This window comes from Mauremys mutica, chromosome 4, assembly GCF_020497125.1.
Source record: "Mauremys mutica isolate MM-2020 ecotype Southern chromosome 4, ASM2049712v1, whole genome shotgun sequence".
NCBI lineage: Eukaryota > Metazoa > Chordata > Testudines > Geoemydidae > Mauremys > Mauremys mutica.
The window spans coordinates 117,684,924-117,699,898 of NC_059075.1; the positions used below are offsets into that span (position 1 = coordinate 117,684,924).

The window sequence follows — 14,975 nt, forward strand, 5'->3', positions numbered from 1 at the left end:
GCCCGTGAGTGCCCCTGGCTGGCCTCAGGTGAGGTCCGCCGGGGGCGCCTGGGTAAAAAACTCCTGATCATTCCCAGTAGATGGTACAGAACAGCTGGTAACCATCTTCATCATAGCAACAGGGGGCTGAGCTCCATCAGGCCCCGCCCTTCATGTGTAAAGAAAAGATTCTGTACTGCCTGGACTATCATAGCAGCAGCATGCTGGGCTCCTCTCCCCCACACTGCTTAATGTCCTGTCTGGACTATCATAGCAGCTGGAGGCTGCCTTCCCCTCATTTTATCTCACTAACAAGTCACTGTTTCTTATTCCTGCATTCTTTATTACTTCATCACACAAATGGGGGGAACACTGCAACGGTAGCCCAGAAAGGCTGGGGGAGGAGGGAAGCAATGGGTGGGGTTGTTGCAGGGGCACCCCCTGTGAATGGCATGCAGCTCATCATTTCTGCGGGATCTGACACGGAGCGGCTATGCTCTCTGGTTATCTGATACACTGGTTCTCTAGTACACTTGCCCCATATTCTAGGCAGGACCGATTCTATTTTTAAATATCAAAAAGGAGGGATTGACTCGGGGAGTCATTCCCATTTTTGTCTTTTGCACCCCCAGCCGACCTCAGCCAGGGGCACCCATGACAGCAGCAGAGAGTACAGTACAGAAGGACTGGTAACCATCATCTCATTGTCAATTTACAATGGAAGCAGATGGTACAGAACAGCTGATAACCATCTCTGCTATCATGCAAAAGCAAATGAATGCTGCTGTGTAGCGCTGCTGAATCGCCTCTGGCAGCGGCATCTAGTACACATACGGTGACAGTGACAAAAGGCAAAACAGGCTCCATGGTTGCCATGCTATGGCGTCTGCCAGGGCAATCCAGGGAAAAAGGGCGCGAAATGATTGTCTGCCGTTGCTTTCCCAGAGGAAGGAGTGACTGACGACATTTACCCAGAACCACCCGCGGCAATGATTTTTGCCCCATCAGGCACTGGGATCTCAACCCAGAATTCCAAGGGGCGGGGGAGACTGCAGGAACTATGGGATAGCTATGGAATAGCTACCCACAGTGCAACGCTCCAGAAATCGATGCTAGCCTCGGACCGTGGACGCATACCACCGAATTAATGTGCTTAGTGTGGCCGCGTGCACTCGATTTTATACAATCTGTTTTACTAAACCGGTTTATGTAAAATCGGAATAATCCCGTAGTGTAGACGTACCCCCAGATTGGATAGTTCAGCTCAGATGAGGAAATTGAGAAATTCTCAGAGTCCTGGAGCCTCTTTTGCTTTCATTAATTTCAAATTAATATTTCAAGGTGTCAAAAGTCATTCAAACAATCTATAAAGCAGGCAGTTAGCTGAAAGGGCAATTTCAAAACAAATGCATTTTATTAAGAATTGTTTTGGGGAAAAAAATAAAATAAAACCATTGATTTACCAAATACCAATGGGCAGCAGATCCAGCTGCTGGTGTGGGCCTCACTTTACTTAAAAATTTCCATTTTTCAGGTTGGGGCATGTTGTGAGCCATTGACACAAGTGCTGCAGAGACCCTGAACTTTCAGCTTCTCCATGTCACTGCAGGGAGCAGATGACAGACACTAATCACACACCCTGTGTTAGGGATTTTAAGGGGTCCCACTTGCCCCAGACTGTGTCCCGCTTGCCCCAAGTTGAATTAGCTGAGCATAATTAACATTAGGCCATTATAGGTCAGCTTGATATTAAGACATAGGATAGCTGGTATGGCATAATCGAAAGGCCAACAGGAGAAAGGGGAACCAACGCCTACTGATAATTGTGAAACATGGCCTAGTATAACAGCATATTAGCAATGGAAAATTAATAAAGAGTCTTGTACAATGTAGCCGCACGTAGGTGGGCGCACATGTAGTTGGGAGGGGGCTTGCTGTGCAACTCTATTGGAAGCAGTTGTATTGGGCAATTTGGTAAACAATAAGGCTTATTAACAATTAAGATTTGTAATGTGATAGGGAATTTGCCAGACCCCCACCCATAGGGTCAGAAGCAGACTGTATCCTAACCCCCGCCTTTCAGGCCCAGGCCTGTTAGCAAAACCCAATTGCTATATAGGACAAAGGTTAACTTCTGCAAAACTTGTCTGTCTGTATAAGGGGGCGAGGGGTGGTGGTGGTGATGAAGAAACCAGAAAAAGGGGAACTAAGGGAAGCTCAGCTAGAATACGACAAGAGCCTTATCCAATGCAACCGCAAAGGAGGGGTCTTAAGGCAGACAGACTACCAACGAAAACTGTCAAAGAACAATAACAGGAAAAACCAAATAAGGAAATCTAAGTACGTGTTAATTTGCGGTTTTAACCTTTATAAGCTTGGTAAAATTTGTAACAGGCAGAGGGAAGCTTAACCCTCTCCCTGCATGCATGCTTGTAATAATAAAGGTGCCTCAAGGCTGTGTCTGACCCAAAATCAAAGGCGTGGTTAATTTTTCCACGACACCCTGTCAAGTGCTTTGGGTAAGGACACCTGTGAACACACAGCCAAACGTTACTTACTCCAGTCTCTGCAGTTTGCAGTCAGGGTGTTTCAGTCCCTCGCACAGCAGCTGCACTCCGGAATCTCCCAGATGATCAATACCCAGCTCCAGCTCTATCAGGCTCCCACTGATGCTGAGAACAGCAGCGAGATCCTCACAGCAAGCCCCTGTGAGAAGGAAATTCTTCAGCCTGCAGGAGAGAAAAAGGCAGAGAAGAGCAATCCTGATGTGAACGGGGCTCCTCACAGCTGTTCTGACAGGTGGCCTCCCCACCACCCTCACTCCCTGACCAATCAGCATTGAGAATGGGCCATAATTCCTACCCCAGGCCCTGTCCCAAATCTCCCCCATTGGCCAATGAGAAACCAGTGTTGGGTGTGACATCCTGCCTAAGCCCCATTGCTTGCATTTCACCCTGGACCAATTTCTGTACCAAGAATGAATGAGACATTTCAAGCCCCTTCACTCCCGTCTGTCAGCGTTTTAGGTTAACTGCACCTTTGACCCTCTCTGTGATCTGCTCATGGAAAACTACTCAGGCCTCTAGCTGTCACCTCTCTCTAGGCAGAGACCTGCATCCCATTCCCTTCTGACCAGGGGTGGAGGCTGTGGCAAAAAGCTGGCAGTTGCATTCTGATTATCCCCAGAATGTCTAAGTGCAGTCCTTGGGCTTTGCTTTCTCTCCAAAGCCTATGACTGTGATCTACCGGTGACCAACCAGCTCTCTCAAAGCAGATTTAAGGGCAAAAACAAAGAGAAAACAAAAAAATTAACAGGTTTTAAATAGTTTATGAGTAGCCGCCCCCCACCCCTCATCAGTTCTATAGAGACCCAGGCAGGTTCCAGTTTTCCAACCCTTCAGCAGGATGGGGTCTTGCTTTGAATAAAAGGTTACATCTATTTGTTGTATCAAAGAGAAGATCCCCCTGTCAAGATAAACTCAGCCTTTTATACCAAACTCTTATTTTGTCTCCAGGCTCCTGAAAACAGATAATGCTAGTCACTGCCCCTTTCCCTAGGAAGTCAAGCCCCAAAAGGCTGAGTAGCTGTATAACCAGCTTTCTAATTTTGCATTATTCACCCCCTAGTGATTTCAGACTTCAGAGGGAGTTCTCCAAGTAAGCTGGCAAGCCAGGGCTTCATACAGCAGCCCACAAACGTGCTGCGGGGAGGGGAGACTCCAGCTTGCTTGGCCAACCAGGCCCTGGCCAGGAGTGGAGGAGGCAGGCTGTTGCCACCTCCTGAGCAAGGATCATTCTCAGACAGTCACCACGCTGCACAGAGGCAGCAACCCAGAGCTGCAATCCCCCTGCCCTTCCACACCCCGCCTGGGTCTGGCTGCTGGGGAGAGGGGCTGAGCAAGCCAGAAACATGCCGGGGGGAGCACAGTGGAAGGACAGACACAGCCCCCTGATAGGATATAGATATTCAGGCCTGTCTGTAAAGGTCTATACTTTAAGAATTTAGGTGTATGCTTATCACTTAGCTAGTTATACAGGTATAAAGAAAGAATCTAAGGATATGGCTATACTTAGCGCTGCACAGCGCTGCCGCGGGAGTGCTCCCGCGGCAGTGCTTTGAAGCGCGAGTGTGATCGAAGCACCAGCGCTGGGAGAGAGGTCTCCCAGCCCTGTCCGTAGTCCACCTCCCTGTGGGGATTAGCGTACAGTGCTGGGAGCCGTGCTTCCAGCGCTGGGGCTTTGACCACACTGGCGCTTTGCAGCGCCGCAATTTGCAGCGCTGGAGAGGGTGTTTTTTCACACCCTGCTGCAGCACTGCAAATCTGCAAGTGTAGCCAAAGCCAAAATCACTGTCTGTCTGTGTAAAGGCCTTCTCTTACTGTGACAGTCTGAGGCCTGGTTCTTAGGCTAAGGCCTTCAGCTAAGCCATAAACTGGGAAGTGTATGGTTACATCCTCACATTCCGAACTAGTCACATTGGAATAAGGTGCTATTGGGCTGTTAGGAATACAATCCTGTCCTGAGATTCCTATCACCTCCAGAAGAGCCTAGGAGATGTAAAAGGAAACTTAGTTTGATAGTATCCTGTCTGGCAAGAACTCACTTATCAATAGTTCGGAGGTGAAACCCTCATTTCTGTATTGTTCTATCACTGTCGTCTCCACTTCCCTATTGTTTGTCTGTATAATCCCTGTCTGGTTCTGTGATTGTTTCTGTCTGCTGTATAATTAATTTTGTTGGGTGTAAACCAATTAAGGTGGTGGGATAAAATTTGTTAAATAACCATGTTACAGTATGTTAGGATTGGTTAGTTAAATTTCAGTAAAATGATTGGTTAAGGTATAGCTAAGCAGAACTCAAGTTTTACTATATAGTCTGCAGTCAATCAGGAAGTAAGGGGGGTGGAATGGGAAAAGGGAATGAGGTGGAGGAATTGGAATCATATTTCGCTAAGGGGGGGAATGGGAACAGGGAATGGGAACAGGGACACAGGCAAGGCTCTGAGGTGTCAGAGCAGGGAAGGGGAAACTGAGGAAGGAAACTGGAATCATTCTTGCTGGAAGTTCACCTCAATAAACATCAAGTTGTTTGCACCTTTGGACTTTGGGTATTGTTGCTCTCTGTTCATGCGAGAAGGACCAGGGAAGTGAGAGGGTGAAGGAATAAGCCCCTTAACAGCCCCCTTCCCATGCAGGTAATTCTGCAGGTTGGGGTGAGTGCCGTGGCCCCAGACTGGGCACAGGATGGGGGTCACTGGGGAAGGTGCAGGAGCAAGGTCTCTGGGCTCTGCTTAGATGGAAGTAGGGGCATTGTCTGCTCTCTCCCCCTGCTGATGAATCCGCAAGGATGTAGGATCTCTGAGGAGAAACTGTGGTGTGTTTCCCTCTGGCTTGGTGGCACATGCTCAACACTCCTGTGGCCCCAGCCTCCCAGGAGCCGGCGGGATTGGCTGCCCTGTAGAGAGGTGGGAATGGAGTTTCCCCCAAGTCCAAGAGGCGACACAAGGGGTGTTCATGTGCCTCCCCCCTTTACATTGTGAGGTGTTGTGAGCCACTAACACATCAACTGTTTTCAGTGGCGCTGGAACACTCCACTTTTCCATGAGGAGATAACTGGGTCTGTGGATGAGGGAGGAAAGCAGTGGATGTGTTATTCCTTGACTTTAGCAAAGCTTTTGATATGGTCTCCCACAGTATTCTTGCCAGCAAGTTAAAGAAGTATGGGCTGGATGATTGGACTATAAGGTGGATAGAAAGCTGGCTAGATCATCGGGCTCAACAGGTAGTGATCAACGACTCCATGTCTAGTTGGCAGCCGGTTTCAAGTGGAGTGCCCCAAGGGTCAGTCCTGGGGCCGGTTTTGTTCAATATCTTCATTAATGATCTAGAGCAGGGGTCTCAAACATGCGGCCCGCGCATGCGGCCCGCGGAGCTCTTCCCTGCGGCCCGCGGAGCTCCCCAGGGGAGCTCCGCAGGGGCCCCCAAGAGAAAAGCGGAGGCTCCCGCCTCCGCCCCTCTCCTGGAGCCTCGGCGCATAGAGCGCCGAGTCTCCGTCCGAGCGCCTGAGCCCCGCCCCGATCCGAGCCACGTGGGGAGGGGGCGGGGCTGGGAGCTCTGGGCTGAGCGCTGCGCTCAGCGTGGAGCTCCCAGCCCCGCCCCCTCACCACGTGGCTCTGAGCGGGACCGCCGGAGACGCGCTCGGGTAAGGGGGGGGGGAAAGCGGGACCCGCCGGGGCCGGGCCCGGGGCCGGGCCCGGGGGAGGGAAGCGGGACCCGCCGGGGCCGGGCCGGGGGAAGGGAAGCGGGACCCGCCGGGGCCGGGCTGGGGGGGGGGGGGAAGGGAAGCGCTCAGGGCTGGGGCAGAGGATTAGGGTGTGGGGGGATGAGGGGTTCATGATGTGGGGGCGCTCAGGGCTGGGGCAGAGGATGAGGGTGTGGGGGGATGAGGGCTCTGGCTGGGGCTGAGGATTAGGGTGCAGGGTCCTAGTGCCTGCCCTCCGCCAGTACTGGCAAGGCAGGCTTCCCTTACCCTGAGCCTCTCCAACCCCAAACCCTCAGCCCCAGCCAGAGCCCTCATTCCCCCCGCACCCTAATCCTCAGCCCCAGCCCTGAGCACCCCCACATCATGAACCCCTCATCCCCCTGCACCCTAATCCTCAGCCCCAGCCAGAGCCCTCATCCCCCCACACCCTAATCCTCTGCCCCAGCCCTGAGCGCCCCCACATCATGAACCCCTCATCCCCCCACACCCTAATCCTCTGCCCCAGCCCTGAGCGCCCCCACATCATGAACCCCTCATCCACAGCCCTCACCCCACACTCCAAACCTCTTCCCTAGCCCTGAGCCCCCTCGCATCATGAACCCCTCATCCACAGCCCTCACCCCACAGCCCAACCCTCTTCCCTAGCCCTGAGCCCCCTCGCATCATGAACCCCTCATCCACAGCCCTCACCCCACAGCCCAACCCTCTTCCCTAGCCCTGAGCCCCCTCGCATCATGAACCCCTCATCCACAGCCCTCACCCCACAGCCCAACCCTCTTCCCTAGCCCTGAGCCCCCTCCTGCATCATGTACCCCTCGCCCACAGCCCTCACCCCTGCACTCCCTCCTATCCCCAAACTCCGTCCCAAAGCCTGCACCCCCACCCCCTGCCGCAGCCTGGAGCCTGCATCGAGCACAGAGCCTGCATCCAGACCCCCTCCCCCACCCAAACTCCCTCCCAGAGCCTTAGGCAGTAAATCTAAGTGCGTGTTTTGTCCTTTGAGTGAGGTGCATTACTGAGTGTATATATTTATTAAAACTGCGCGCGCTTAGGGGAGGAGGTGGAGAAGAGACAGGGCAGGGGCGGGGCCTCATGGAAGGGGTGGATTGGGGGTGGGGCCTGGGGCAGCAAGGGGGCGTGTCAGTGATGCGGCCCTCGGGCCAATGCACTAGTCCTCATGCGGCCCTCGGGGTCATTTGAGTTTGAGACCCCTGATCTAGAGGATGGCGTGGACTGCACTCTCAGCAAGTTTGCAGATGACACTAAACTGGGAGGAGTGGTAGATACGCTGGAGGGTAGGGATAGGATACAGAGGGACCTAGACAAATTAGAGGACTGGGCCAAAAGAAACCTGATGAGGTTCAACAAGGACAAGTGCAGAGTCCTGCACTTAGGACGGAAGAATCCCATGCACTGTTACAGACTAGGGACCGAATGGCTAGGAAGCTGTTCTGCAGAAAAGGACCTAGGGGTTATAGTGGATGAGAAGCTGGATATGAGTCAACAGTGTGCCCTTGTTGCCAAGAAGGCTAATGGCATATTGGGCTGTATAAGTAGAGGCATTGCCAGCAGATTGAGGGACGTGATCATTCCCCTCTATTTGACATTGGTAAGGCTTCATCTGGAGTACTGTGTCCAGTTTTGGGCCCCACACTACAAGAAGGATGTGGAAAAATGGAGAGAGTCCAGCAGAGGGCAACAAAAATGATTAGGGGGCTGAAGCACATGACTAATGAGCAGAGGCTGAGGGAACTGGGATTGTTTAGTCTGCAGAAGAGAAGAATGAGGGGAGATTTGATAACCGCTTTCAACTACCTGAAAGGGGTTTCCAAAGAGGATGGATCTAGACTGTTCTCAGTGGTACCTGATGTCAGAACAAGGAGTAATGGTCTCAAGTTGCAGTTGGGGAGGTTTAGGTTGGATATTAGGAAAAACTTTTTCACTAGAAGGGTGGTGAAGCACTGGAATGGGTTCCCTAGGGAGGTGGTGGACTCTCCTTCCTTAGAGGTTTTTAAGGTCAGGCTTGACAAAGCCCTGGCTGGGATGATTTAGTTGGGAATTGGTATTGCTTTGAGCAGGGGGTTGGACTAGATGACCTTCTGAGGTCCCTTCCAATCCTGATATTCTATGATTCTATGATTCACAATGGGGGTGCTGAAAGACAGTAGTCCCCAATTACCTCACCCTCCCCAGCTGGGGCCAGGAGTGGGGCTGAGACTCTGGGAGTGGGGATGCAGACAGGGGTCTAAGGGGGGCCTGGCTGGGAGCCCTGGGTGCAGAACTGCAGCCAGGACCCAGGAGTGGAGCCCCAGGTGCGGGTTCTGCAGCCGATACTCAGTGGCGGGGTCAGGAGCAGAGAGCCCCTGGACTGGCAGCTGGGGCCAGCAGCCAGGCTGGGGCCAGGAGTGGAACTGAGTGGTACTCCCTCCCCACCCCCACCCCCACCCCCCAGGGGCTGGCCCAGGCCTCAGCTGCACCCCTCAAAACGTTCCTCATGACCACCTAGGGGGGCACACCACACAAACTGGGGACATCTGCTATAAAGCATGTATATGCTTCTGACCGCACCAGCACCAGCCAACTTCTCACAGTGAAACCCACCCCTAGTTCCTGGGGCTATGGCTGCTTTTGTCCTCACAATGTACCTGCAGGGAGATGACATCTGACACCATCTGCACCCCCTGCTCAGTTCTTTACAGAAAGAAAACCTGTAAATACTCACCCCAATTTCTGCAATTTGCAGTTTGGATGCTTCAGTCCCTCACACAGCAGCTGCACTCCTGAGTCTCTAAGGAGGTTCCCCCGCAGCTCCAACTCGGTTAGAGTCTGGTTGATACTGAAAATAGAGGAGAGATCCCGGCAACAAGTGACTGTGAGTTGGCAACCCATCAACCTGCAGGAGACAGACAAACAGACAGGGAAATTAGCACTTCTGTCTGTCCCATTCCCTCCATGGGCTCCCTAGGGTTTCTAGAAAGATTACTGTATTCTGGGAATAAAAATCACAAAGATGTAGTAGTGGCTGAAGATGACCACATGCCAGTGTGTGAATTTCAAATACATCCAGCTGCAGCTTTCATTAATCCTGTGTTCCACATATAAATGTTATTCTAACACAAAGGTCCCACGCTCCATCCCCTAAGCAGAAACACTTCTGCTAATAAAGAAACATTATTAAAGGAGGGGCCAGAAAAGGGGAAAGAAATGAGGGAAAAGCCTCTCATTGGAAAATAATGAAACTGCTGCTGCACTCAAAGCTATTCTTTTCTTTCATAGATGGCAGGAGCCTGTTCTTCTCTCTCACTGCCTCATTTCCACTTCGGATGCAGCAGACAAGCTGCCATCTATGGAATACTTAGTACTGATTTGGGGATGGGCTCCATTATGCCAAATCTCAATTTCCCCCTTCCTCTCACATTTTCCCTGGGCTTTACAACACAAGGCTGGGATTTCCCTAGAGAGTCCATAGACCTATCGTGACATTCTTGTTAAAGTCTTTCACTGTTGTAACTGCATTGGTGGCTGACTGCCTCCGAGCGTTATGGGTGTGGCTGGGGATAGTTCAGAAACTTAGTAGCTAAAATACAGTGAAGTTGGGAAGAGGTGAAATGATGGACAGAATGAACCCAGAGTTACACTGCCAGGAGAAACCAAGATATGTCTCATGGCGTCCCTTAAGAAAGTTCAACTGAATTTCCAATGATGTTCAAGCTCAGACCCTCAGCTAGTGTAAACCTGTGAACCGAATTTTGAAGTCAGTGGAATTTTGGTGATTTGCACCAGCTGAGGATCTAGCCATTAGCGTGCAAACCAAGAAGCACTGGCCATGTGTGCCCTGACACAATCTAAGGCTTTACAATTTAGCAGTGGACAAAAATATACATAGATTGGTGTGGGAAATGAAGAATAGTGAGGGAATTATAAAGTTGCTGACACTGATCTCTGTATTTTACAGTTGGGATCTTTCAGCCCTTCACAAAGTTATGTCACTCCTGAATCTCTCTGTTTGAGAGACTGAAATCCACTCTTCCAGGGCAAAAAGAAAATGTCACATGCAAACTACGGTTCATAGAATACAAATCAGTGTATTTATTTGAGGATAACATATCCCACCATTGCTCTCAAACTCCACCAAACTCCTCTGCATTTCAGGGTTTAATTAAAAACCCTGCAGTAGCCCTAATTTACAAGACTTGTAACAGCTCAGGGCATGGCTGTCTCAGACTGTTCATCCACCATGATCCACCACCCTGACTACATAGCCCAGGGCACTACAGCTAACAAAGCCCAGGTCAGACTCTCAGGGCCACAGGCAGAGCATTCTCGCACCCTGGCTGGGGAGCTCTTTCCCAGAGATGATCAGACTAAGCCTGGGCCTGCCCATGATCAGATCTAAATGCCAGACCAGCCTCTCTGATCTCTGACAATATCCAGCTCCGATTGCTGCCCAGCATGTCACCTTCCAGAATGTGGAGGGGCACAAACTCAAAGGCAAATGTCACATACCCAGGCAGGAAACACTCAGGGCAGGTCTATACTACGGGGGAAAATCGATATAAGATACGCAACTTCAGCTACGTGAATAACGTAGCTGAAGTCGAAGTATCTTATATCGAATTACCTACTGTCCTCACGGTGCGGGATCAATGTCCGCAGCTCCCCATGTCGACTCCGCTACCGCCATTTGGGTTGGTGGCGTTACAGAGTCAACAGCAGCGCGTTCGGGGATCAATATATCACGTCTAGATGAGACGCGATATATCGATCCCCGAGAAATCGATTGCTACCCGCCGATATGGCGGGTAGTGAAGACGTACCCTTAGTTACAGTTCCCCTGCCCCATCTGGAACTGGAGGAGCAAACTCCAAATGTAAGAAAACCAGGACATTTCCCCAAGGAAAACATCTCATAACAGCACACACATCAGGTTTACATTTCATACCTTGTGTGCATCAGTGCATTGAAAACACAATCCATAACAGGTAACATAGCACTTTTATCTGAAGAAGCTGCATCTGAAGAAGTGATGTTTTATTCACAAAAGTTTATGCCCAAATAAATCTGTTAGTCTTTAAGGTGCCACTAGACTCCTTGTTGTTTTATACCACATTTACTTCCCTTGTTCCTGCTTCCAAAAATATGAAGCAATAGTGAACCATAGCTCTTGGCAGCAGGAATTACAGTTCCTGCTTCCTTCTCATCTGCACACATGGGATTCCAGCTGAAATGTGGGCAGGAGTGACAGGTTTGTCAAATGCATGAATGTCACATGAGATACATGGCACTTGGCAGCCCCCAGGTCCATAACATATAGGTCTCACCTTGCAGTTCTGGGAGTGCCTTTCCCAAGCGGTAGTCTCACATCGATCACTAACTTTGAAATCTGTGACTGACTATTCACAGCAGTTTGCTTAGTGCTCTCACTGGGATGTGTTGCCAACTTCGAATCCCACATGTAGCAGTGAGCTGAGAACCAGCAGCCACTGCTGATGTGGCTGCCTCAGTCCGAGACATGTGGGTCCCAAACGCACCTGAAAATCTCTTGAGAAAAGTGCAACATCTTTGCCATGTTCAGGGATGCAATCCTGAGCAGTGAGGGGCTGTGTCACCATGGGCCCTGCCTGAACCCCACAAGGTAGTGGTGCAAGTAAATTCCATGTCTTACCAGTATGGGGGGGCGGCACCAGCTAAGGGGGGCACGTGATCCTCCATGTGACTGCTCACCGCCCTGCCCCCAGCCCAGAGCCCCCACGCTCTCCCCGTCCACTCCCCACATCCACCCCAAGTTAGCTGGGACTCTGTCCTCCTCCTGCTGCGCTGGAGATGGAATTTGTGGCGGGGAGGGCTGGAGGCTGGTGGTACAGCTGCCACAGGAGCTGCCGGCATTCTGCTCCTTTCCCCGCTGCCCCTCCCAGCAGGGAAAGGAGCAGAATCCCCAACCCCGCCCCCCAGCTCTCTCCTCTGACGGGACTGTTGCTGTGGCACACAGATGGAGCTGCAGCTCCATGGAAGGGCAAGAGGAGGGTCCAGGAGTTCTGCTCCTTTCTCCGCTGGGAGGGGCAGTGGGGAAAGGAGCAGAACTCCCAGCCCCGGCCCCTGCCCTTCCAAAACTACAGCTGATTACTTTAACTGGAATTAAGAATCATTTCAATTAAATTTCAAACAGCTCTGGGCCAGTTTAGATTAAATAAACTTGTTTTGCTTTTAAATCGAAAAGTTAATGAAAAAAGGTACAGAGGATAAACACAAAATGGTTACAAATGAAAAACACTTTCTAGTGACTAAGATTTAACAAAACTACAAGCTAAGATTCTTCCCACACTTCCTTCCAGCACGATGACCGACCAACCCCCTGGTCATGAACTCCCACCGAGTACAAAGCGCTTGGTTCCTATGTCGTCTTAGGTGAAAGACAACTTGGGGTTCTTTGCCCCCTCTCTTTTATAATCCAGTGAACATTTGAAATGTAACCTGCTCAAAGTTCTGTGCACTGGCACCTTTCTTCACAGCAAGGAGTGTGGTGGAGAAGGTTCCATGATGGTTTCTTCCCCACTGGTGCTTTCTACAATACAAATTGATCTGTCCCTGCAGCCTCCAATATGCCAGTGAATGGCTACTGGACTGTGATTGCCAATTATCTGTGACTGCACCTGGATGGATGGGGACACTGGCCTTTCATTTGTCTGGAAAAAACCTGTTTACCCACTCCCCAGATTGTCTGGGCCAAACAAATGTTAGTAACATCCTACAGGGGGGATTCAGAGCTTCACATATAACATTAACACATGCATTTAATGATATTAATAACCAGCATGTTGTTAGCGTTCATATGATAGTTCACAAAGCATATTTTGCATAAATATTATTGCACTACATAGGGTGTGAAAACAGAGCTGCCGAGGGTCACAACCTTCCAGAGCAAAAGTACAAACTTGCCCATCAGTAGGCTCCCATGTCCCATCCCAGACAAAAGAATCAAGCCCTCTCTTCTTGGTCGTAGCCACAGATCACCTTCCACTGCCCAGATTCCCCTGCCAGAGAACAGAGGCACCCCTAAGCCCTGTTTGCCAGCTCACTCTCCCCCAGTTGGAGGTCATAGAGCAATAGGATTCTGGGAGGAAAAATCATCCACCTGGTCCCCCTATGAATCCTACATGCAGCAGGATGGAGGAGGTTGATCTCACTGTTTTTTCTGTAAGGACATTTGCTTCCAGGAACATCTGGAAGTGCAGCCACCTCCTCCTCCAGTTCTCTGTCAAATTCTCTTCCCGAGTGAGAGTGCTTCATTTAACGAAAGGTTTTAGTTCTCTTTGAACAGCAGGTGACAAAGGTCTGATACACAGGAGTGCTGGAAATAAACTGTCGCTATTTCCTGGCCCTGCCTACTCCCCTGATTTGGATCAGTGTGATGAAGGGCTATTCCATCCACTGACTTCAGGGGTTCCTGCTATATTAGTGACTGTAAAGGTTTTTTTCCCCAGAAGGGTTACTTGTCAAGGGTATTTCAACAAACTGGTAGCTTCTCTCAGCTGAGTCTAGCTTCAGCTCCCACTGCAGGTACTTCACAGGCCAGAGACACCTCAGCCAGGCGGGAGCTGAAAATGGTGAACATTGCAGGTCACACTGAGCCAGGCTGCTCAGAGGTGCACAAGGGGAGGGTACATGAAGCCTCCCTCTCCTTGCACCCCTTTCAGTGGCTGGGCACAACCACAGCTCACACTTCCCTAAGCATAGGGTCTGATCCCTTATTTCCCCACCTCAGGGGCAGAAGCAGTAGCAAAGGAGTCAGGAAAGAGCAGAAGGGGACCACGATAAAAGTCCCATGATGCACTGTCCAGCACAGCCAGCTGGGCAAACCAAAGAACTGCTCCAGCTTGTGAAGGTGTTCAGCTGCAGGCAACTCCCCCCATGGGTGAAGGATGTGCAGGAAGAATTCTTCCTCCCTGTGATGTTATTGATATAATCTGGGACCATATAGAACATGGTTGCAACCAAGGTCCTGTAGTGGCACCAAATCTTATGTAAAGGGGGTCATATAAGGTGTCTAAGACCAGGTTATAGGTTGCGGGTTATGATTATGCTATCATGTTCCCATTGAAGTTATGAATATTGGCTCTGTACTGTCTGTATTTCAAACTTGTGCTATGCTTCTGGGAGACATCCCAGACAAGTTGGTGTTAGCTCTGCCCAGCCTGCTTGATGGCCCATTAAGGACCATCAGCTACACAATTGACCCATTGAGAGGAGGCAGATACGCCTTGTAACTCAGCAAAGTATGCAGGGACTTGCCCATGTGACTCCAGACTCCATTTTGCTTTAATTTTCCACAGGAAGAACAAAGAAGTGTTCTTACACCTAGAAAAGACTATAAAAGGCTGATGCTTCATCTCCATCTTGTCTTCAATCCTGCTTCTTACCCCTGGAGCGACTTTGCTATAAACTGAAGCTCTGAACAAAGGACTGAATGACCCATCCCAGCGGGGGATGTTCTCTAGACACTTGATTTGAACCTGCAGTTTACTCCATCACTGCTACAACCTGAACTAAGAACTTTGCCATTACTGCATGTAATTGATTTCATTTGACCAATTCTAGCTCTCATCTCTATCTTTTTCCTTTTATGAATAAACCTTTAGATTTTAGATTCTAAAGGACTGTCAACAGCATGATTTGTGGGTAAGATCAGATTTGTATATTGACCTGGCTCTGGGGCTTAATTCTTTGGGATCAAGAAA

General features: G+C 50.3%; 1 protein-coding gene across 1 annotated transcript in view; it reads right to left on the minus strand.

The window, feature by feature from the left end:
- Positions 1 to 14,975, minus strand: part of LOC123369025 (NACHT, LRR and PYD domains-containing protein 3-like) — a 55,114-nt gene that overhangs the window by 13,210 nt on the left and 26,929 nt on the right. Inside the window, exons 8-9 of the mRNA XM_045014397.1 lie at positions 8,963 to 9,133; positions 2,538 to 2,708 (exon numbers count right to left, since the gene is read on the minus strand). Of these exons, the coding sequence (XP_044870332.1) occupies positions 2,538 to 2,708; positions 8,963 to 9,133 (342 nt within the window). The remainder of the gene's footprint in view (positions 1 to 2,537; positions 2,709 to 8,962; positions 9,134 to 14,975) is intronic.